The sequence below is a fragment of the Gobius niger genome (genome assembly GCF_951799975.1).
Source record: "Gobius niger genome assembly, chromosome: 2".
NCBI lineage: Eukaryota > Metazoa > Chordata > Actinopteri > Gobiiformes > Gobiidae > Gobius > Gobius niger.
The window spans coordinates 27,703,473-27,725,543 of record NC_136853.1 but is presented as its reverse complement, the minus strand read 5'-3'; the positions used below and the strand labels follow the sequence as shown (position 1 = coordinate 27,725,543).

Below are 22,071 nucleotides of genomic sequence, written 5' to 3'. Positions count from 1 at the left end.
ATGTACATGTTTATTAATTCATCTGAATATTCCCATAATAATAATAAACAACTCTGAACATGAAAAGCGTCCCTGTAAAGTAAACTTGTAAAGCTCTTTCCAACAAAAGTAAAAATATGAGCATGAGATGAGACTGACGCGGTTCACATTCCAGACATTTATTTTAAAAATTGTGAGAAAATATATTTCTCTATGAAAAAGCTCTATATTATCGGAGTGCTAGTGTGTGCACCTGGTAGATCTCTTTGGGGAGGTTAACTTGCTGTTCCTCATGGACAATACGTAGACCCGCTCTGGTCACTAGACTGCGGACTATGTCAAGGTCTCTGCACACACTGCTGTCCACTTCATCAGGGACGACTCCCTCATACGACACATTGTCCTTAATTACGATCAGGCCGTTGGGTCGCAGGGCTTTCTTGCAGCGCTGCAGGAATTCCACCAAATGGTTGTCTGTGAGGTGACCTGGGTGAGACACAAACTGTGACTAACGGACTCTTTGACGCAACAACAAAACGATGTGGTCAAACATTTTACTCACCAATTACCCACTGAATCCATATCACATCGTAGCGCCCGCTCTCGGGTACAAAGTCTTGTAACCCGCAACAGAAATAGTTTCCCACTCTTTTATTGTCCTCCCCCAGATACGTCTTGGCTTTGTCCAGAAATTCCTGAGTCACATCCACCAAGTCCACGCTTTTAAAAAGAGGGAGCAGGAGACGCTTGGTGATTCTTCCAATGCCTGCGCCACAGTCCAGGGCACATCCCGCGCTGGTCTTTCCTTCTCCTTCCTTTGATCAAAAAACAAGAGTTATTCGTAATTACCCGAAAGAAGGGTTCCTTCAATCCCACTAGTGGCACTTTAACTAATTATTTCCCATGTTGAAAAGTTATACAGAACCCGTCAAAAGTTTGGAAACACTTTTAATGTCTCGTTAATCATTTATTTTATTGGGACAGTGCATGTTAATGAACAAGTACATCATTATTATTAAATTATCAAACGCGCCATGTATACAGTAATCGGATTAGACTTACAAATTCATTCACCTTCACAAGCACTCGTCCATGTTCACCAATCTTACATAATAGTCGGTGTAGGCTCTCAGTCGTACAGGAGTTGACCATCTTCAGTGAAGGTTCTTGAGTCAAAGAACTCAAGAACCTTCATTGAAAACTTACATAATGTATCCCTGACAGAATAAAAGACATTTACAAAAAGATACGACATTTCAATAGGGTTTAAACTAACATTCTTTAAGTGTATATCAGACAGGCCATATTCAAATTGATCACGTTTTGAAAATCCAATAGTATGTTTTTGTAGAATATGACAGTAGTGGTGGGATAGTGTTTTTTCAGCGTTTCTCATGCCTTTTTGTAGACTTTCTGTGTTTTTTAGTGTTGTGGGGCAAGCAAGAAACCAAGTAGTCAAGCAATATTCAAAATGAGAAATAATAATTGGGCGAAAATATGTTTTAGCAGCACCCATGGTTAAAGTGTTGGATCCAGGACATGGTATTTAAATTCTGAGACCAGCTCAAGCTCCACTCCATTCAGAACGACATTTGATCTGGTTACCTCAACATGCTCTACACTATTTACATTGATCACTGAAGACATTAAGCTTTGAAGGAACACATGGAATTATATATAAATTCTACAAAATGGCCACCCTTTATTCTAGGCAAGAATAAAGGGTGGCCATTGAGCTTCATAAGGCTGTCAACGGTGGTTTTCAACCGTCTCTGAGGTCAAAACCATTTGTGGTGATTCTATCGTGAAGCACACTGAGAAAATGTGCAAAGCAGTGGTCAAAGGAACAAAGGCGGCCATTTTGAAGAATTATTTTAAACTTTTTTTCATTCAAAACACAATTCCTTATGTGTTCATTAATAAACAAATGCCTTCAGTGAGAATCTACAATGTAAATAGTCGTAAATAGTTCCGAACTTTCGACAGGTACTGTATGTCGGAATGAAAAGGAAGTAAAACCCTTACACCAAGATGTTTTTGTAGAAAAGCCTTAGATCCATTAATGTCGATGCTAGAGATGCTGCCATATCCCCCAAGCATCCCATCCACTGTCGGGGGGGCCTCCTTCCAGTAAACTTCAGCATTGGAGTAGAAAGTGTTCTCATTCGCAACTATGTCATCCATCCTGAAACAGTGCAAAGAATTTAGGTAATTGGAGTCACTGTCTTATCAACAATTCATAGGTCAATGCATTAAAAAAACCAAACAATTATAAGTCATGTGACGTGATTGTATTACACACATGTATCATTGAAATTGCAATCCCCGCTAACTCATTTTGAGGATGGCTTCACAACTTCAGTAAGAGTTGAGTCAAAACTAAGTGTCCTCACCCCAAAATTAACTCCCAAATGTCCTGCGCCTCAGCTGTCAGCGCCCGGTCAGTGACTGCAGCATTCCTGCGATTCCAGAGAGTGACCGTCACAGATTCATTTGAGTTCAAGTCAGATAAACCTGCGCGTGCTGAAACTGCGCGTGCTTTGTAATAGTTTTACAATGTGGTTCAAAACATAGAAGACAATGATGTTTGATAGAGTGCAGCTCATTTTGTTCCCGTTATTACAATGTAACTAAAGGAGGCTTGGCTGTGTGCTGCACGAGGGATTTACTCATGTGACTAGGTCACAACGCAAAATCAATATTAAAAGTTTTACTGCTACAATTAGTTTCTTAGCCAGTCGATACGAACCTTAACCAGAATTAGCAGCAGTTTTGTTCTCCTTTCCACCCCGGCTCCGTCTCGCGCAGCTCGTTTTCTATTTGAGTTGCACATGGAGAACGTCATTTCCTTATTTGGTTCCTGACCCTGAGCTGTGTCAACAGCGCCCTCTGCTGGTTACTCGGTGAATTGTGTAGCTATGGTTACAGCGCGGACCCGCGCGGACCGCGCCAAAAATGTGGCCTACACCTGAACTCGTCCTATTTTTATTTTGTATTTTTTGTAGGCTCGGGTGGATTCGGGTAATGTGGGACACTTTTGAAATGTCAACTTTAAACGCCTTTTCATTTTTCTTCCTTTTATAGACATGTTAAACCATCAAACCATCAAAAACAAATAGCATGATATAACAGGAATCAGATGGCATGGTTTTTTGTTCATCTAATTTTTTCAAGAATTTTGATAAAGTGCGACATCTCATTTGATGATGTGGGACACCCAGTTTCCATTTTAACAGCAAAAAGCTAAAACATTTATATGAATTCATTAAATTGTGATTTTAAAAAAATGAAACTGATCTGAAATGAATAAGTATCAAGTAGCTAATTAAAGCCACTGTTGGAAAGACAGAAGGGTTTTGTTGCCCCCTTGTGGCAACTAGCGGTAAACGCACTTTTCAGACCACACACACAGAATCATCCATACCTGCTGCTGGATGTCTGAGCTTTGCTGCATTAAACCCAATTGAATACCTGCATCCTATCCTTGTGTTCTGACCGACACCCCGAGGCGAATACAAACATCTATGTATACAGTCCAAACAAGTTAAATTAAACAGCTCTCCAAGATTTGGTCCTTCGAGCCGGATTTGTATCCACCTCGGACGTGAGGATGCAGCAGCAGAATGCAAGTGGCATAGATTCTACACGGCCCAAACGGACCATCCAACCTCCTTCCTACCTCACTGACTACGACGTGAGCCAGTTCAGATCACGGCGGACGACTACAGTACAGCCCAGAAATGAAACTACAAGTCAGTTTGTGCCAGCTTCAAGAAGAGGTATTTACTCGCCTATATCATCAAGAGCCTCCAGTCCCATCAGTCAAGATGGCTGGTACTATACTATAGATCAGCTATCATCTTCAATGCTTGAAGAGAAAGATCCAGAGCGACCAGCAGGAGCAGCCGGTGGATTATTGTACTCTACACCTCATCAAAGACCGTTGCAGTCATCTCCCTCTCCTCAGTTACCACGTTTTCAGCAGCGTCTACTACCTGACATACAGTCAAGGCAGCCAGTAAACCTACCACCTCCTATCCCACCTAGACGCAATTCTCCTCAACGTGATACTGCACAAGTTTACAGCACTCAAGGTAATCAAAGGTCTCGAAGTGTATATCCTGCTTCCAACAACCCCTTTGCACAGGATGTGATGATTGACAGACTGGATAATCTGATGGCAGAGCTGACACTTCTAAAGCAGCAGGCATTAGTAGCCCCACCTCTTCCTCCCAGAGACAACAGCGCTGGGCGGCATGACTTCCTTTTACCTGTCAGTGTAGCTCCTTCCTATGGCTACAATGATCAGAAGAACAACCCTCAGAGTCAGGGGGATAACTATCTACCTCTATCTAGGCCAGACATCACTACCAGACACAGAGATTCCCCCAAGCAGCCTGACCAGCCCTACTTGTTTACACAAGAGAAGACCTACAGGGGCCCTACGCCGTCTATCCCCAACTTCACCAAGAGAGACCCAGGGGAGTTTGCTCGTTTAAAGATTGCTCTCAATAACTTGCTTCCTCCAGATAGTACAGAGCTATTCAAGTTTCAAATCCTAATGGACCATTTAAAGCTGGAGGACGCTCGCTTGATTGCAGATGCCTACCTAAACTCACCTACGCCGTATACAGACACTATTGCAGCTCTGTCTGAGAAGTTTGGCCAACCTCACCAATTAGCCCTTCAGAAAATCGCCAATGTCATGGATTCACCGGACATCAGACGCGGAGATACTGAAGCCTTTGAGAGGTTTGCATTGCAGATTAGAGCGCTGGTGGGCATGCTGCGGACCTTGGGCACAGAGGGAGAGATAGAGCTCAGATGCGGCTCTCACGTGTCACGCCTCCTTAGTAAACTACCCAGTGAGATGAGGGCGGAGTTCAGAAGACACATGTGCCGCCACTCTAATGCCATTTACGACCTGCTTGAATTCTCTGATTGGCTACAGTTAGAGACATGGTGCCAAACAACAGATGGACAAAGGGGAAGCTATGCACAGAAAGAGAGAGCTCCCTCAAAGTCAGATCGTCATCGTGAGTCAAAGCCACTTCCTCGCTCTGCCACTATACTTCATGGTGCAGAAGAAGCCACGCCTACTCCGAAAACAGAGACTGTAAGCAGTTCACAGGCAACCAAGAAAAGTAAGAGCGCTCCTAAAGCTTACTGCCCCTACTGTGAAACTGAAGATCACTTCTTAAGTCAATGCGCCACCTTTAAATGCTTCGACAAGGCTCAAATGATTGATTGGATTAAGACCAATAAACGCTGTTGGCGTTGTGGAAGAGCGCACCAGGCCGCAAAGTGCAACTTAAAGAAGCCCTGCAGTACCTGCCAAGGTAAACATCTCCTCATACTGCATGACGTCAATACCAGAGAAGCAAAGGAAGGCACCTGCCTTGTCAGCTCAGCTACTGAGACTCTGTATATGGACAAGCCCTCTGACCCAACTCGTGTCCTCCTGAAAATAATCCGGGTGCTTCTACGACACGGGGACAAGACGTTGGACACGTATGCAGTCCTCGATGATGGATCAGACCGGACGATGCTACTGTCGGCTGCAGCTCAGCAACTTGAGGTGACAGGAAGTCCGGAGGACATATCCCTCAGAACCATTAGGCAGGACATTCAAGTGCTGCACGGTGCATCAGTTTCATTCGAAATCTCATCCATATTCCAGCCAAAGAAATCCTACAAAATTACAAATGCATTCACTGCTCAGCGCCTTGGTCTAGCAGAACATTCTTATCCCATCGCTACCCTGAAGAAGAAATACAAACACCTGTCCAATCTGCCTCTACAAGCCTTCAGTCGTGTCTCACCATTGCTGTTAATTGGGGCTGACCACCCACACCTCCTGTGTCCCATCGAACGAGTGCGTCTTGGCCCTCCAGGTGGACCAGCCGCCATCCACACCCGATTAGGTTGGACATTGCAAGGGCCAGCGAGAATGCTGGAAACACAGCTACAACCTCAGCAGTGTCTCTTCACGTCACTCAGTCCTGAAGCCGCTGAACTCAAAAGAAATGTTGAGAAGCTCTGGCAGGTTGACATTCTTCCCTTTAGAAATGAGAAAGAGGTCACTAGATCACGTGAAGACACTGAAGCATTAAACCTGCTCCAAGCCAAGACTGAGAGGGTGGAAGTAAACGGGATACTAAGGTACGCAACGCCGTTGTTAAGAAAGAAGGACTCACCTGTTTTTCAGGCTCCCAAGGAAGCAGTGATGCCGAGTCTGAAAAGTATGGAGAGACGCTTGGCACGGGATCCTGACAAGGCTGCCGCTTACAGTGGAGAGATGGAGAAGCTCGAAACCTCAGGTGTCGTGGCAAAACTCAGTCCTGGTAATCAGTGTGACAGTGACGAGAGCTGGTTCCTGCCCCATCATATGGTCCAGCACAATGGGAAAAACAGAGTCGTTTTTAACTGCTCGTTCTGCTTCAAAGGACTCAACCTAAATGAGTGGCTGTTACCTGGACCTACTCTGAGCCCGTCCCTGGTTGGAGTGCTCCTGCGCTTCAGAGAACACAGCGTGGCCATCAGCGGGGACATCAAAGGAATGTTCCATCAGGTACGCCTGTTACCCGAGGATAAACCTCTCCTGAGATTCCTCTGGCGCAGTGACAGAGACAAACCTCCAGACATCTATGAGTGGCAGGTTCTCCCGTTTGGGACCACTTGTAGCCCCTGCTGTGCTTCCTATGCTCTACAACAGCATGTATTCCAGCACAGCAAGCCTGAAGAAGATGTGCGATTCTCGGTTGAGCAATGCTTTTATGTGGATAACTGTCTGCAGAGCGTTCCATCAGTAGAACAGGCAAGGCAGCTGGTCGACAAACTCCGAGCCCTACTGTCCCACGGAGGATTTGAAATTCGACAGTGGGCAAGTAACAAGCCGGAAGTCATCTCCCACTTACCACCGGAAGCCCGATCTGACAAGCTGGATCTCTGGTTATCACATGACAAAGCTGAAGCCCTCGAGTCTACCCTGGGATTGAGCTGGCATTGTGACGCAGATACCCTTGGATACAAGCATCGGCCAATCACCTACGGCGAACCAACCATGCGAAACATATATCGCATTTTAGCAAGTCAGTATGATCCACTGGGATATATCCTGCCCTTTACTACCAGAGCAAAGATCATCGTCCAACAACTGTGGGCTAAGCACCGAGACTGGGACGACACACAGCTCCCTGAAGACCTGTTACAGTTGTGGTTATCTTGGGAAAGGGAGTTGGAGCAGCTACCAGAGGTTGCTTTGTCAAGATGCTACACAGCACCAAGTATGGACAGACCAGAAGTGACACAAGAAGTGCACATCTTTTGCGACGCTTCAGAGCGTGCATATGGCTCCGTAGCCTACCTACGCTCAACTGATGACGAAGGTACTGTACACTTGTCTTTTATCATCGGCAGATCCCGTGTTGCTCCTAAGAAACAGCTTTCTGTTCCAAGGCTGGAGTTGTGTGCGGCCCTCACCGGAGCTCAGCTGCTTAAGCTCCTCCAGAACGAGTTAACCCTCAAGATTCAGAGTTACACACTGTGGTCTGACTCTACCACGGTCCTGAGATGGCTTCACTCCACCTCCTGCCACTTCAAAGTCTTTGTAGGGACCAGAATCGCAGAAATCCAAGACCTTACAGAGCAAAGCACATGGAGGTATGTGGATACCTCTAGTAACCCAGCTGACGACCTTACTAGAGGGAAGACACTTGCAGAGCTTGTGCAGCCCAACCGTTGGAGCCAGGGTCCAGATTTTCTCCTCCTACCAGCAGACATGTGGCCTTCAAATCCTTCCCTCACAACCTCGGAGTCCCCTCAAGAAATGACAGAGTGTAAGCGATCTGCTATCTGTGGTATGGTCGTCTCTGACTCAGGCTCTTGTACCTCAGACCACTCTAAAGCTACCACCTGGCAAGAGCTGGTAGAAGCCAAAGCTAAGGAGCTCCATGGGGCGGCAGCGCAGCAAGACCCCTCACTACCTGCCATGCCACCTGCCAAGACATATAAACAAGCTGAACGACATCTCTTTCAGTCAATCCAAAGGGACAGCTTTGCAGAGGAATGCAACCTGCTCAAGTCTGGCAAGGCAATCCCAACTAATAGCCGCTTGTCGTGTCTTGCCCCACAATACGACAAAGATGTGGACCTGATCCGAGTAGGAGGCAGATTGCGTCGAGCCGAGAATATTGATGCAGCTGCTGCCCATCCTATAGTCCTTGATCCCGGCCATCCTTACACCAAGCTACTCATCAAAGATTTTGATGCCCGTCTCTGTCACCCTGGGCCTGAACGAGTATTTGCGGAACTTCGCCGTTCAGTTTGGATCTTGCGTGGACGTGAGGCTGTGAGACGCCATCAACATGGCTGCCTCGAGTGTAGGAGATGGAGAGCGAAAGTCGCTTCACAACAAATGGCTGACCTCCCTGAAGCTCGACTACAGCTGTTTAAGCCCGCCTTTTACTGCACCGGCATGGATTGTTTCGGGCCTTTCCTGGTCAAATTAGGACGTCGCCAAGAGAAACGCTGGGGAATACTCTTTAAGTGCCTCACGACTAGGGCTGTTCATATTGATCTCCTGTCTTCAATCGATACAGACTCCTTTTTGATGGCCTTCAGGAGATTCATCGCCCGTCGAGGTAAACCTGCAGAAGTGTATTCGGACCAGGGAACAAACTTCAAAGGGGGTGAAAGAGAAATCAGAGAAGCCTTTGCTCAAATGTCTTCTGGGTTACAAGACCAGCTGGCAAAGCAGCAGATTAGTTTCAGATTCAACCCGCCCGCAGCGCCACACTTCGGAGGCGTATGGGAAAGAGAAATAAGGTCCATCAAGACAGCCTTGTACACCACCATCGCCTCTCAGAGTGTCAAAGAAGAGGTGCTCAGAACTGTCTTGGTTGAGGTTGAGGGAATTCTGAATGCAAAGCCGCTGGGCTATGTTTCATCTGATGTATCCGATGCGGACCCTGTGACGCCTAACTACCTTCTTATGGGGCGGCCTGATAGCTCCTTACCGCAAGTAGTCTACCCCACTGGTGAAATGCGTGGCCGACGTAGTTGGAGACACTCACAAGTCCTGGCAGACCATTTTTGGTCAGCGTTTGTACGGAACTACTTACCCAACCTCCAGACCCGGAGTAAATGGAGAACCCCTGTGGAGAACATCAAAGAAGGAACTGTAGTTCTACTCGCGGATCCTCAGGTTCCTCGTGGGCAATGGAGAATCGGACAAGTGGTCAAAGTAATGCCCGGATCCGACGGCCTCATTAGGACCGCAGAGGTGAAGATTGAAGGCAAGACCTATGTGCGACCCATCGTAAGACTCATTGTCCTTCCAGAGATTAAGGATGAAGATGGACTAACCCTTCCTGATAAGTCTGCCTTTCCGTGATGTTCCAATTTGCCCTACAAATTGGGGGGCGGCTTTGTTGGAAAGACAGAAGGGTTTTGTTGCCCCCTTGTGGCAACTAGCGGTAAACGCACTTTTCAGACCACACACACAGAATCATCCATACCTGCTGCTGGATGTCTGAGCTTTGCTGCATTAAACCCAATTGAATACCTGCATCCTATCCTTGTGTTCTGACCGACACCCCGAGGCGAATACAAACATCTATGTATACAGTCCAAACAAGTTAAATTAAACAGCTCTCCAATAGCCACATCGTGTTATATTGAACAATGGAAATTTTTAAGTAAAAGGAGCATTTCACCCAATTCATAGAATAAAAGTGTTTATTACATTTTTATCTTTAGAAAAATACCTTAAAAAAAGACCAACAAAGGTGTGTTTGCTGTGAGCGGCTCGTCTCTCCTCAGAGCTGAGGGTAACTGTACCGGGACGTCTCCTGCTCGTCTCCATGGAGACGTTGACAAAAGTCACACAGGTGAGGTCCTCATCCAAATCCATTCTGTGATTAGCCCCTGCTTAAATAGCATGTCGCCGCTCATTTAGCTGCAGGCTTTGCAGCAAACTAGTGGCTGAGAAAACTTTGTTTTAAATAATATTTTTTCAAAAGATTTATCAAAAACATTCGATAAAAATGCTTAGGTTGTCTCGCCTTTTGTGAGGACTGACACTCTTTACAGCTCTTTTGGTGACTGTATGCAAAACGTAATTTGACACCAGATGGGATTTAGTTCAAGTTTGGAGAATTGAATATTAAATGTTTTATTTAAAAAAATAATAATAATTATATTTTAATAAAAATGTAATTAGACACATTAAAGCTTAAGTGTCCCACATTATCCGAATTCACCCCTATTTAAATTTGAACCTTTAAATATAGCTCTTTGAGGTTCCTTGGAATGTGCAATAAATGAATCTGTTATTGTTTTATTTATTATTATTGTTGTTTTTATTAGCTAGTCATTTGTGTGCACCACCACAAGCACCTTGACTTATAGGGTGCTGCTTAACCCTCTATCACACCCAACACATGTTTGTGCTTTTGGAGTTTTATTTTTTGCATAACTTTTACCCCAATGTAAACACCCATGTGGGAGCTTCGACACAAACATGTGCTTTAAACATTAAAAAGCTTTTTTTATTTTATTTTGAAGGTCTGACTCTCTTCTTTTCATACAAATAAAAATAATATTACTTTTTAAATGTTTTATCCCTTTAATATCCAACTTTCTGATCCAAAGTTACAACAAAATGGGAAATTTCTATTCTGGTCGGTGTGGCCAGATGTGTGTGAAATATGAACCGAAGGATTTGTTTCTAAGTTCAAATTTGTGTAAGTTGTGGTAAAACACTAACATGGGAGCTAAGCACAAAAATGTCCTTAATAAGCTGTAAAAAAATAAAAATAAAGGAACGATATATATTTTTTTTACTTTTTTTAATTTGGGGTTGACCTCTCCTCTTGTCATACAAATAAAAAAATATATATATATATTTTAACCCTTTCATTGCCAACTTTCTGTCACCAAGTCATTAAAACGTATTGCCGTTGTGGGAGCTTCAACTCTTTAGATCACTATTTCTATAAAATGCTTCTATAAAACAGATTCAAAATGTAATTTCAAACGTCTGCATTTTTTCTGCACCAAATATATATAATTTGTATATGTATGACAAGCGGAGAGGTCACCCTCCAAAATAGTTTTGAAAAATATTATTCATTGAGTTATATCTCTCAGTTATATCCCACATTTTTTTGTGGAAGCTCCCACAACATAGTGTTTTAGAACATGCAATAAAGTAACTTTTTGACAGATTTGTCAATTGGGTTAGAAAGTTATACTACTTTTATATGAATTAAGAGAGAAGAGACATTCAAAATATACATATATAAAAAAAAATTGAAAAATATTGTTTCTTCATTGAGTTACAGCTTTCTAGAGAACATATTTTGTGCCGAAGCTCCCACTACGCTTGTGTTTTACTAAAATAGCCACTACATAAACACATTTTTAACTTGGACACAAAACCTTCGGGTCGTATTTCATAAACATCTGGCCACACCTGCCAGACCAGAATTAAAAATTAATTATAATTCATTTTCGTGGAACATGCACTAGTAACTTTGGGTCAGACCGTTGGTAGTTTAAGGATAAAAAAAAAGTAAAAGTGTGTTTTCTTTTTCATGTATGAAAAGACAACATATAATACTGTTCCATCCTAGAGGAAGGCTATACCTCTCTAAAGTTACAAGCACATGTTTGTGTCGAAGCTCCCACCTGGGGAAAGGAAACGAGGAGAGATGGGATCTACATTTGGGTGAGATGACAATATCTGTCATATTTTAGGGACAAAATATAACATGTTTTTAACGAATTCTAAACTAATTAACTATATGGAGTGAAAACACATCAGCAAGTGGGCCACAGTGAAATTGGAGGCTGCAGTGCACATTAGTGCCACTAGATGGCACTGTGGTTAAGTACAATAGGCGATTTCAACTAAAGTAAAAAGTAAAAGATCTCTCTCTTTCCTCCTCTGAAACTGCCAAGTGTGGCCACCAGTCTTCTGACCTTTAGGCCTAAGTGAGTTTTTTATTTTTACATTTCTTGTGCTTACATTACTTTGACACATTATGTTCTGTTCTTCTGTCATCAGCATAGGGACTACGGATGTAAAGTAGGTTTGTGGCGATAATCCTGCATGTTTATTAGCGCTGTCTGTTTTTGCCTTTTCATTGCAGATGTTCATTAATGTGCATTGTCCCGTTGAAATGAGAGAAAGGTGTTTTCTGCACCTATTGTCCTTTCATAATATGGGTTGATTTATAGCCTAATAATAATAATAATAATAATAACAATAATAAGCAACACATTGGGTTTGAAGTCACTCACTCTGCAAACCCCACGTGTCTGCAAAGAGGTCTTTGATCTGTTCACACATTTCTTGAATCTCGCTCTCGAACAGAGCACGATGGGCGTAGTGCATTTAGTGACCAGTGAGAGGCGCTCTAACGCAGAAGAACAGCCTGTCCCTCTGCACTGAAGAGCTGCAGACGCTGACTGCATCCAGGCCCAAACATGTGAACAATACGAGTATTAAAAAGGTGCGCATACTGTGCGCATACAGGCGCAAACGGTTTGTTAATTTTGTTTATTTCAATGCTTGTCGATGGAAGGTAGACACAAATGTTGAACTTGAGGAGGAAGAAACCAGAAACTACCTTGGTAACCCGTTTTTAGGCCGACCCCTTTATGGGTTGTGGTTAACAGAGTGGGTCTTTGAGACACCTCGCGTATAAATGTTTGCATATGTGTAAATCCACACCAAAGATACGAGCAAAAATGTTGAGTAGCCATGGCAACAACATGTTCACTGTGTTCATGGTCAGAACAGATCTGTTGATCTTGTTGATCATGATCTGTAAATGTTTAAGAAATCACCTATACATAGGCGATCTGACACTGCTTCTCATGCTTTGTCCTGTTTTTTGTTTTTACTTGGCTAATATTTAAATACCACTACCACTATATATGAAAAGCAGCTCCACTGCCCATTCACAAAGCGTGCAGTGTACAGTTGTATGTGGAAAATGTTTTGAGCCTTATTTCAAAGTAATTAGGCTAGTTAAACGAGCCCACAATAGTTTAGAAAACAAAGGCTCATAAGGATGTTTGATGAGGACTTTGACCTAAGCAGCTCACTTGTGACGGTCTCCATGACTTGCACACACCAAAAGGTCTAGAGAACTTGGGACAGAAACACAGATGGTCAAGACGCCGACTGAGATGCAGCGCTATTCAAACTCTGTTCTAACCCATATTGGAAAACCGTCCACAATGAGCTCTGCACTGAAATTAGATATTGATCCTTGGCCCAACCTCCTCTCTTCACTCCCGCTTTGGGACACACTCCGTCCTGGTGATTTCTGCTCTTTTATATAGTCCTTCTTTCTGTCTTTACATCTTCTTCTTTGTCACTCTTGGGAATCTTGAATATTTGTGCCTCAGATCTTCCACTACTTTTAGCTTTATTTCTAAAAGGTTCTAAGTTGCATTTCTGTTGGATGAGCTCACAGAATGATGAGCAGTATTTAAAGGAAAGATATGCAACACAACCTATTCTGCTCCAGTCATAGACTTTGCAGGGTTTATTTTCCTGGTTACAAATCTAGTGGGTAGCGCAATTTTAGCGGTTTTATTTAGTGAAAACAGCAGAAGGAGGGGATGGGGAAGGAGGGCATGCCACCTTTGATAGAACGATCAACCAAGCATTGGAGTCATAACTCTGCTGCGATAGAGCGCATTTACAGACATGTGTAGGACAAATCCAAACATCCAACAATAGTGGATGCCTACAAACTAAACTAACTTGCCATCATTAATGTTAAACATGTGGTATGATGCTCTACTTAGCAGCAGTACTCGGTTCAACCCACATCTGACATGTGCTTGTGGACTTGCACCTCTAATGGGAAATGATTTGTAGTATTTGATTTTAAAAAAAGTAAAACTTTTACAATGTGAACTGCCTGGTACAATGAACTTGAGCTTGATGAGGAGAAAATAAGCTGTGCCTCGCTCCCTCTCTTTCCTCACTTCCCCAGGGCTCACCTTCACTCATCACCTCATCTATTTTTCTCCTCTGTTGCTAGGCAACAGACGGGAAAAGCATCACAGCATTACTTGAAGCAGAGCAACCCAGAAGAACAACTTTGAGGAGGATCCACATAGCAATGCATGAACGAGATAAGTTTACAAAAATGTATTTGCTTGAGAAAAATAAGTCGGATTATCATTGTAAACTGTAGAAACCATTATAGTCATAGCATGGTACTGTCCCGTGCAGAGTCAAAGCCAAGTGCAAATTATTATAGTTTTATTACAAATATGCAGTATTCTTTTGTGCTGCATGGACAGTAGTGAGCAAAATGTCTGGAAATGGGCATTTTTGAGGAAACGGAATAAGTTTTCTTGCCAATGGCAGTGAAAGCAAAGAAGGATAACAAAGTATGAGTGGGATATTTCTTTTTTGTACAAAGGTGCAACATAAAATACAAACTAGTAATAATGATGAATAACACTATACATCTTTAATATGAAAAGGTAAAAAAAAAAAGGGTCATATTTTTGTGAGTATGACCTTAAAAGTAGATAAAAGACCCAAACTGCATTGCAACTTTTGAACTAATGGCTCACAAGTTGTACGTGTAAGTTGTAAGTCTTTGTGTCTGTCCAGGCCGTTGCAGTCCAATCACAGAGATGTGGAGTTTAACAGGAGTTGACATACTAGAAAGTCTAATAAAAGTGTGAATTCCAGTTAAAGCCAAATATATGAATTCATGGTAATTGATTTTTTTTCTTCTTCTATCGTTACAAAAATCAGCACTCTAAAAACGAAATTATTATCATAAAATATGATATGATGATATGATATGATAATATGATTAAAACAAGCAATGATAAAACACCTCTGGGATTAGACTTTATTCTTATACAATTAAATATAATTATTTGGATAATGTGCTGTCTAATGTATCAATAACATTGTTTGTGGTCAGCTGAAAACATACTGTCATGAATGCCTCACCATTGGTGGGTGTGCTACACCTGCTTAGCTACCGCGTTTGGCGAAGTGAGGGCCTTCTTGTTGTCCTTCTGCTTCTGCTTGTTGGCTTGCCTGCTTTTGGCCATACTGTCCAACCATCTTCACTTGATTATTTATCCTTTTGTTTGATTTATTTTACAAAACTTTTCACCCTAGTTGGGACCAGAAATGTCCAGACTGGGGGACGGGCCTCTCCATAGGGGGCGCTTAGGATTGCAGGGGGGGCCTAGAGCTTTGTCTGGTCATGGGATCAGGTAATAAGTAATATTATTTGAGCAAATGAAGTTGTTGAAAATCTTCAAATATGATTGAGAAATGGCTACATGTGCTGAAAACCGTCCAATTTCCGGTTAAGGTTAAGGTTTGCCTTAATGTCCCCGTACGGAAATTTGTCCTCTGCATTTGATCCATCCTTCGATGCCGCTCTGGCAACCCGAAAGGAGCAGTGGGCGACTGCAGTGTCGTGCCCGGGGACCCATCTCCAGATGTGGAGCCAGCTGATGGTCAGAATCACCTATTGTACATGTTTTTGTGGTAGGGGAAACCGGAGTACCCGGAGGAAACCTACGCAGACACAAGGAGAACATACAAACTCCACACAGAAGGAACCCATCCAGGTGGGAATTTAACCCAGGACCTTCTTGCTGTGAAGCACAAACCCCAACCGCTGCGCTACCATATATGTTTTTAAAATAAATGCATATTGGCAATTTTTTTTGCCAAAATATGAAAATACATACAGTGGAAGGAAAATGTATGTGAACCCTTTGGAATTTCTAACATTTCTGCCTAAATTGCTCATAAAATGTGGTCTGATCTTTCTTTAAATCACAAGAATGAGTAAACAGTGTCTGCTTAAACTAATACCACCCAAACAATTACATGTTGTCATATTTTTAATGAATAAGTGAGTACACCTGGCTAATGATCCTCCAAGAGCTATTTAGACAAATTTATGCAGACATTTAGAGTCAGGTGTGACCTGAAGTCCAATCACTGAGGTCGGGCTTAAAGCTGAAAAACACACTAGTTAAGAAGTGTCATAATGATAAGCATTGTCTGATGTGCACCGTGCCTCACTCAAAAGAGCTCTCTGAGGACCTACAATTGAGAATTATTGATTTGTATAAAGCTGGGAATGGTTAGAAAACCATCTCCAAAAGTCTTGATGTTCATAAACATTATTTATAAGCAAATTGCCAATAGAAAGTTTGGCACTGTTGCTTCACTGTTGAAGGAGTGGCCGCTCTGTAAAGATGACTCCAAGCGTAGAATACATAATGAGGTAAACAAAACAAAATAACCCTAGAGTGTCAGCTAAAGACTTACAGAAATCACTGGCACAGGCCTAGCCTGGTTTTACCAGGCCCTCGTACTTACTTCGTTTCGTATAAGGGTCTTGAACTTCTCAATTGAGCTCCGTCATTAGGTAGGAGGGGTGAACTCCTTTGAAACGATTGGATCTGATTTAGTCGTGATGTATGTAATGCGCCCGAGTGAGTGAAGCAGCCATCATAACTCTTGGGGACATTCCTTGCACATTCCATGGCTTCAATTTTAATTTCTGGATATTTGGGAGGCGAGCCAGGACGGATTGAAGAGCTTCCATTACTTTCGTATCCGCCGCCATTGCCAAACTACAACCCGCAAATCGGTGCAAATGCTTGACGTCACCTACAAGCCCCGCCTCCCCCGGTCACTGAATGGTAGGTTGAAAGTCAACCGATGTAACGCGGCCACTGAGCCCAGACATGTAGGAAAATGATAATTGACCAGAGTTTACGGATGGCTAAGGCCAGGCTAACACAGGCCAACATACAATACATAAAACATGGAAGGAAGCCATTGCTGTGTGTAAAAACATTGCTGCATGTTTGAAGTTTGCAAAAGAGAACTTGGATGCTCCACAAAACTACTGGCAAAATATTCTGTGGACTGATGAAACCAAAGTTGAAATGTTTGGGCGGAACACACAACGTCATGTGTGGAACAAAAATGGAACAGCACACCAACATCAAAACCCCATCCTCACTGTGAAGTCTGGTGCAGGAGCATCATGGTGTGGGGCTGTTTTGTTGCCTCAGGGCCTGGACAACGTGCTCATCAATAGAGAAGTGAACTAACAAGTTTATCAAGATATTTTGCAGAAAAGCTTGAGGCCATCTGTCCAACAGTTGAAGCTCAAAAGAGGATGGAGCTGCAACAAGACAATGACCAAAAGCACGAAAGCAAAGCAACTTCAGAACGGTGTCAGAAGAATAAAATACATGTTTTGGAATGGCCCAGTCAAAGTCCTGATCTAAACCTGATTGATATACTGTGGCAAGACCTCAATGGTTGAAGTCATTGCTGCCAAAGGAGGGTCAACCAGCTATTGAATCCAAGGGTTCATTTACTTATTCCACGCCGTGAATGTGAATGTTTACATGTCATTGCCAATAAAAATAGTTGTTGTGTAGTTCAAGCAGACACTCTTTACTCATTCTTGTGATTTTGATAAAAGATCAGACACACCTTTTCCCATCACTGTATAACATGTTAAACAATGGAAAAACCCACCTCAGATATATACATACAAATAACCTACTGATAAACCTGCTGAAAAAATGACTCCATGTACACAAATGTAATCAAACTATGTCCAACTCCCTGCAGCAGAACTGAGTTTAGTTACTGGGCCTAATATCTAGGTGTGTCACCACAAACGTCCATTTGCCGTCTTTGTCCCTTTGAGGTTTGCTGGAGCTATGAAAATGTCCACATATAATTTATCATGAGCGGGTAATGTGGCTCCTTTCCATGCAAGTAAAAATCCATCGTTATCGGCACTGAGCTCTCTCTGCTGTGCTTTTGATTCCTTTTTTCTTCCTTGTGGCAAAGCAAAGCAGCAGCCCTCTCCTCTGTGTCACCTCCACTACCCCTCCTCCCTCCATCTCCTGCTGTTTCCACCCTGCCTGCTCTTTTTTTCCGCTGTGTGTTTGCAGATGAAACGGGCAGCCTGCCAGTTTTTCATATTTCTTGGCAGCAAAGTGGCTGGCCAACTTCCTGGGGATGGGGTGGGGAGAGGGCTGGGGCTTACAGAAGGTTACATTTGCACAATGTGTCTGGGTATAAAAAAAAATGAAGAGAGAGGGAAAGAGGGAGGGAAAGAGAGGGAAAGAGGGAGGGAGAGAGGGGGAAAGAGGGAGGGAGAGAGGGGGAAAGAGGGAGAGGTGGGGGGGAAAGGAAGACGGAGAGAAAGCCGGGCTAGATCAGCTAAACGACTTCAGCGTTGTGGGGTAATGGAAAAAGCCCTCTGGGGGAATATGCAAGAGTATCAAGTTGCATACAGTCATTACAATGATGTCTGTCCTGCTCTATTTCTTTTTGTCTACCTTTTCAGGAATGTTACCCCTCTAGCACACAGACACAAACATTATCCCTCCCTTTTTCCGTCTCAAAGTGGTGTGTGAGAAGATAGCTCTGGGATGGGGGGCCCTGCTTCAGTCAGAGGCGTTTGACGATTATGTGCATGTATGCAGGGGGCTGCCTCTGCTGCTGAGTGTGTAATAACAAATATCCAGAACAAAACAACAGTGTGCAGTTACACAGTGGCACAAGATAGAAAACCAATATGCTCTTTATATAGTATCACAAGTTAACTCTTCTATTCAAAGGTAGTCATGATAATTAAATACTTGGAAAGTGAATAAAAGTACGAACATTTCTAATAAAAAATGTCATTTGCAGATTCCCCAAGTCAATTATGTTTTGCATATCTATGGTCTCTTCTTCTAGCTTGCTGTTTCCCTAAACCTTGGCTTCACCTCATTAAAGACTCATTGTTTTGCCAGGTGAGTGTGAACTCCGACCTGTAGGTTTTCAACCCTGGTCATTAAGCATCAAGCAAAGGGTCATTTGTGTTCTCTTACTTTCTTGATCCCAGTTTCATGATTGTGACAATCAAGCGTAGCTATTCTTCTTCTTCTCACATTGGAGGTGGAGGTGGGCTCATGCTTTAGAAAGGATGTCCCTCAGGAGTATTACATGGTCAAGGGCAACAGGCAAGGTTTGGTCACAATGGCTTAGGTTCATTGAAACCGATAGTGTCTGACATTATATTGAGGGCAGTAGTTGTTCGTCTGCCCTTTTGAAAGCCTTGTCAGGTATTCGCAATTGACTCTTTGTTGCCCAAGTGAATAAAAGTAGACTCTCCGTATAGAGACTCCGTATCAATCCCAGCGTTTCCTTGATCTTCTTGAATAGTGAAGTTTGGTCTAGAGCAGTGGTTTCCAAATATTTTCCTACATAGGGAAAGATTTTTTGCAAAGATTTGGCCTGGGGGCTGGTCAGACTCCTGTGGTACAACTACTATGTAAAACAAATTCAAAGTACATAAGTACTTTGCAGACCGGAGCCTCGCCGGTTCAAATACCGCAGGTGCATGCTTTTGTTGTGTCCTTCGGCAAGACACTTCACCCACCTTGCCTCCTGTGTCTGACACTGGTGTTTGAACGATGAATGCGTGAGTGGTTCCTTGATGTAAAGTGCTTTGAGTGAAGGTAGAAAAGCGCAAAATAAATGTGACATTTAACATTTACGTTATTGTAGCCCTACCCGGCAGTACCAACCCATTCACTACTGGTTTATACGAGCAAATATCAGGCCAAAGGTCTAATACACAACTAAACCAGACAATAACATGTGAGGATTTAATAAGGTCTGGACCAACTGCTTCTCAAACAACATGAGCCTCTGGCTCGGCTCTCTTCTCTGCTCCTCACAGCTGTGCAGACAGAGAACTGACCACGCAACTGTCTGTGGAGTCGCTGTGCTCCTGTCCAGATTTGGCGCTTTATGGATAAACTTGCCATTAAGCATGCTAAAAGTTCTTATGTAGCCGCCTATGCATCGTCATTTATTCAGCTTCAGCCACTATTTTACCCGTTAACCTCTACCATCGCAAAGCATCTCTGTGCTTGTATCTTCATTGTTTTGTACAGCCCAATATCACAACAGGAGTTAAACAGGTAACGGGGCGAAAAATTAACAAAATAATTTGTCACTAAGTTATGGTCCAGATAGTAAATTAGACTCAGGAAGAGATATGAGAGAAGCACAGAGGTCAAATGAGTGGCTCTGTGGAAGCGCATGCACTGCCTATTGTGTGCAGACCAGAATACGTGTGCGAGCCGGTACAGTTCCCCAACACGTGCCATCAGTTTCATTACTTTCTTTGCAAATACATCCACAACTGCTGTCCCTTGAAGTCGCTGATTAGGCTTTTTGAAACAATACAGTAAAGGCTGGAAAGAGTGATGTCCAACTGCCATGGACCGCAATAAGCTGCTTCTGCATGTGATAATCCAAGCAAACTCCAAACTTGTGCTTCTGTTTTGTATTATCTGTCAGTCTGTCCAACAATAAGATTCCTGATTTATTTGTTTGCACATGAACACCATTTGACAGAGCTATGTTTTCATTTGAGCCTGTTCTGGTTTGGTCATGGTGCCTCAGACAATGCTACACAAAGCTGTGCGAATGCTCCATGGAAGCCATGTGAAAGTGGCGCAGAAAATGCTGGAAAAATTATCCTGTCATGGAAAATGAACCACGCGCCGGATTAAATTATTTGGCCGGCCGGATCTGGCCCACAGGCTGCCTATTGGAAACCCCTGGTCTTGAGGATAAGTAAGTAAGTGCTTTATTTGTCATTGTACAAGCGTTCATCGAAATAGTGTTCAGGGGTTAGTCCTGAGCCGCTGCAACTGAGCCGCGCCATTACTGTGGGTCAACCTGACCAGCATTTTTTGCAGGTCGGGGAAATCGTAGCATCCGGAGGAAACCTGACTGGCTGTTTTCAGTCTCCTCTGATCCTCTGAAACGGTGCAGCACCTCGTGGGTTTGTCCCTGTTTCAGAGCGTGGTGTCTTGCACTGGTCAACCCCACTTCCTCCTGCACAGCTCCCTCTGCTCCACAACAATCTTTCACCATCTCCTCGTTTGTCCCTTTTTTTTGTTTCCTATAGCTCCTCCTGTGACTCCTCCAATGTTCTGCAGGTGTGGGGGCTCTTTGTGCCTCTTCAGTGTCTCAGAATAAGAAATGCATGGGTCTCAAATGTTTAGCTGATAAGCTAGCTGTTTGCTTTTTAAAAGCTGCTTTCTTCAGGACCATTGTGGACTCTTTGCAGTAAAAAATCCACTGATCCCCCAAAAGACACGGCAAAGACGTACAAAATTATCCAGTAAAACAATGTGAAGCACAGAAACCATAAACGCCGTTTGCAGACGAAGGCAAAACATATTTGGCATCTCTGACATAATCTCCAAAGCATCTACATTTCGGATGATCATTCAAACCAACCTTTATCTCTTTATGTCTTAGAGCTCCAACGGTCACACTTGATGTTCATTAATTATACACCCACACATGCAGTAGGGGGCAGCAGAGGTGGGTAAGGGGAGAGTTCAGCTTCCGGACGGCTTGGTAGATGAAGCTATTCAATCAGTTGGACAGCTGGACATTTTGCACCCAGGGCTTGGGTGATGCAGTTTTCTAATGTCTGTAGGTGTTTTACATGAGGTAGATTTGACATTAAAGATAACTGCATTATAAATTACGTGCCTGGGACTGTAGTGTTTGAGGTGTAATGTCTTGATTAATTTTGTGTTGCTTAAATGAAGGACTGTGATGTGTATCTATGTGGCTGAAGTGTTTCTCAAAGTCGCATTTCCCTCGCTCGTCACTGCTTCTCCGCATCTCTCTGCCACACACGCACAGCACACACCGCTGGGGTGCTTCTATAATTCACATTCTGTCAGGACTGTTCCAGACTGCTGGCTCCAGCCTCCCTCTTGCTCTCCCTCTCCAGGAAAAGAGAAGCAAGTGAAAATAGAGGAAAGAGGACATACAAAAAAAAAGCTTATTGAGAGACAAAGCTGACAGAGCCACACACAGACCACATTAGGAAAAAGTTTCAGAGATTCCACAATTTGTTCTAGCTCAATTTCAGCAATGGGAACTTACTTTGTTAGTGTAGGTCTGTATGTCTTATGTAAGACAAGGTTACTTTACTGTCCCATAGGAACATTTGT

General features: G+C 43.2%; 1 protein-coding gene across 2 annotated transcripts; it reads right to left on the bottom strand.

The window, feature by feature from the left end:
• Positions 1 to 118: 118 nt before the first annotated feature.
• Positions 119 to 2,870, bottom strand: ntmt1 (N-terminal Xaa-Pro-Lys N-methyltransferase 1). 2 transcript variants are annotated; one of them, XM_079552066.1, is made up of 5 exons: positions 2,729 to 2,870; positions 2,373 to 2,438; positions 2,005 to 2,164; positions 542 to 794; positions 119 to 465 (listed from the first exon to the last, which is right to left on the bottom strand). In XM_079552066.1, the coding sequence occupies exons 3-5, from the start codon at positions 2,161 to 2,163 to the stop codon at positions 209 to 211; spliced, it is 669 nt and encodes a 222-aa protein (XP_079408192.1). In that variant the 5' UTR covers position 2,164; positions 2,373 to 2,438; positions 2,729 to 2,870; the 3' UTR covers positions 119 to 208. The 2 variants fall into 2 exon arrangements, with proteins under 2 accessions (XP_079408192.1, XP_079408193.1); XM_079552067.1 differs by lacking the exon at positions 2,373 to 2,438 and having other exon boundaries at positions 2,729 to 2,841.
• Between the last annotated feature and the right edge of the window lie 19,201 nt (positions 2,871 to 22,071).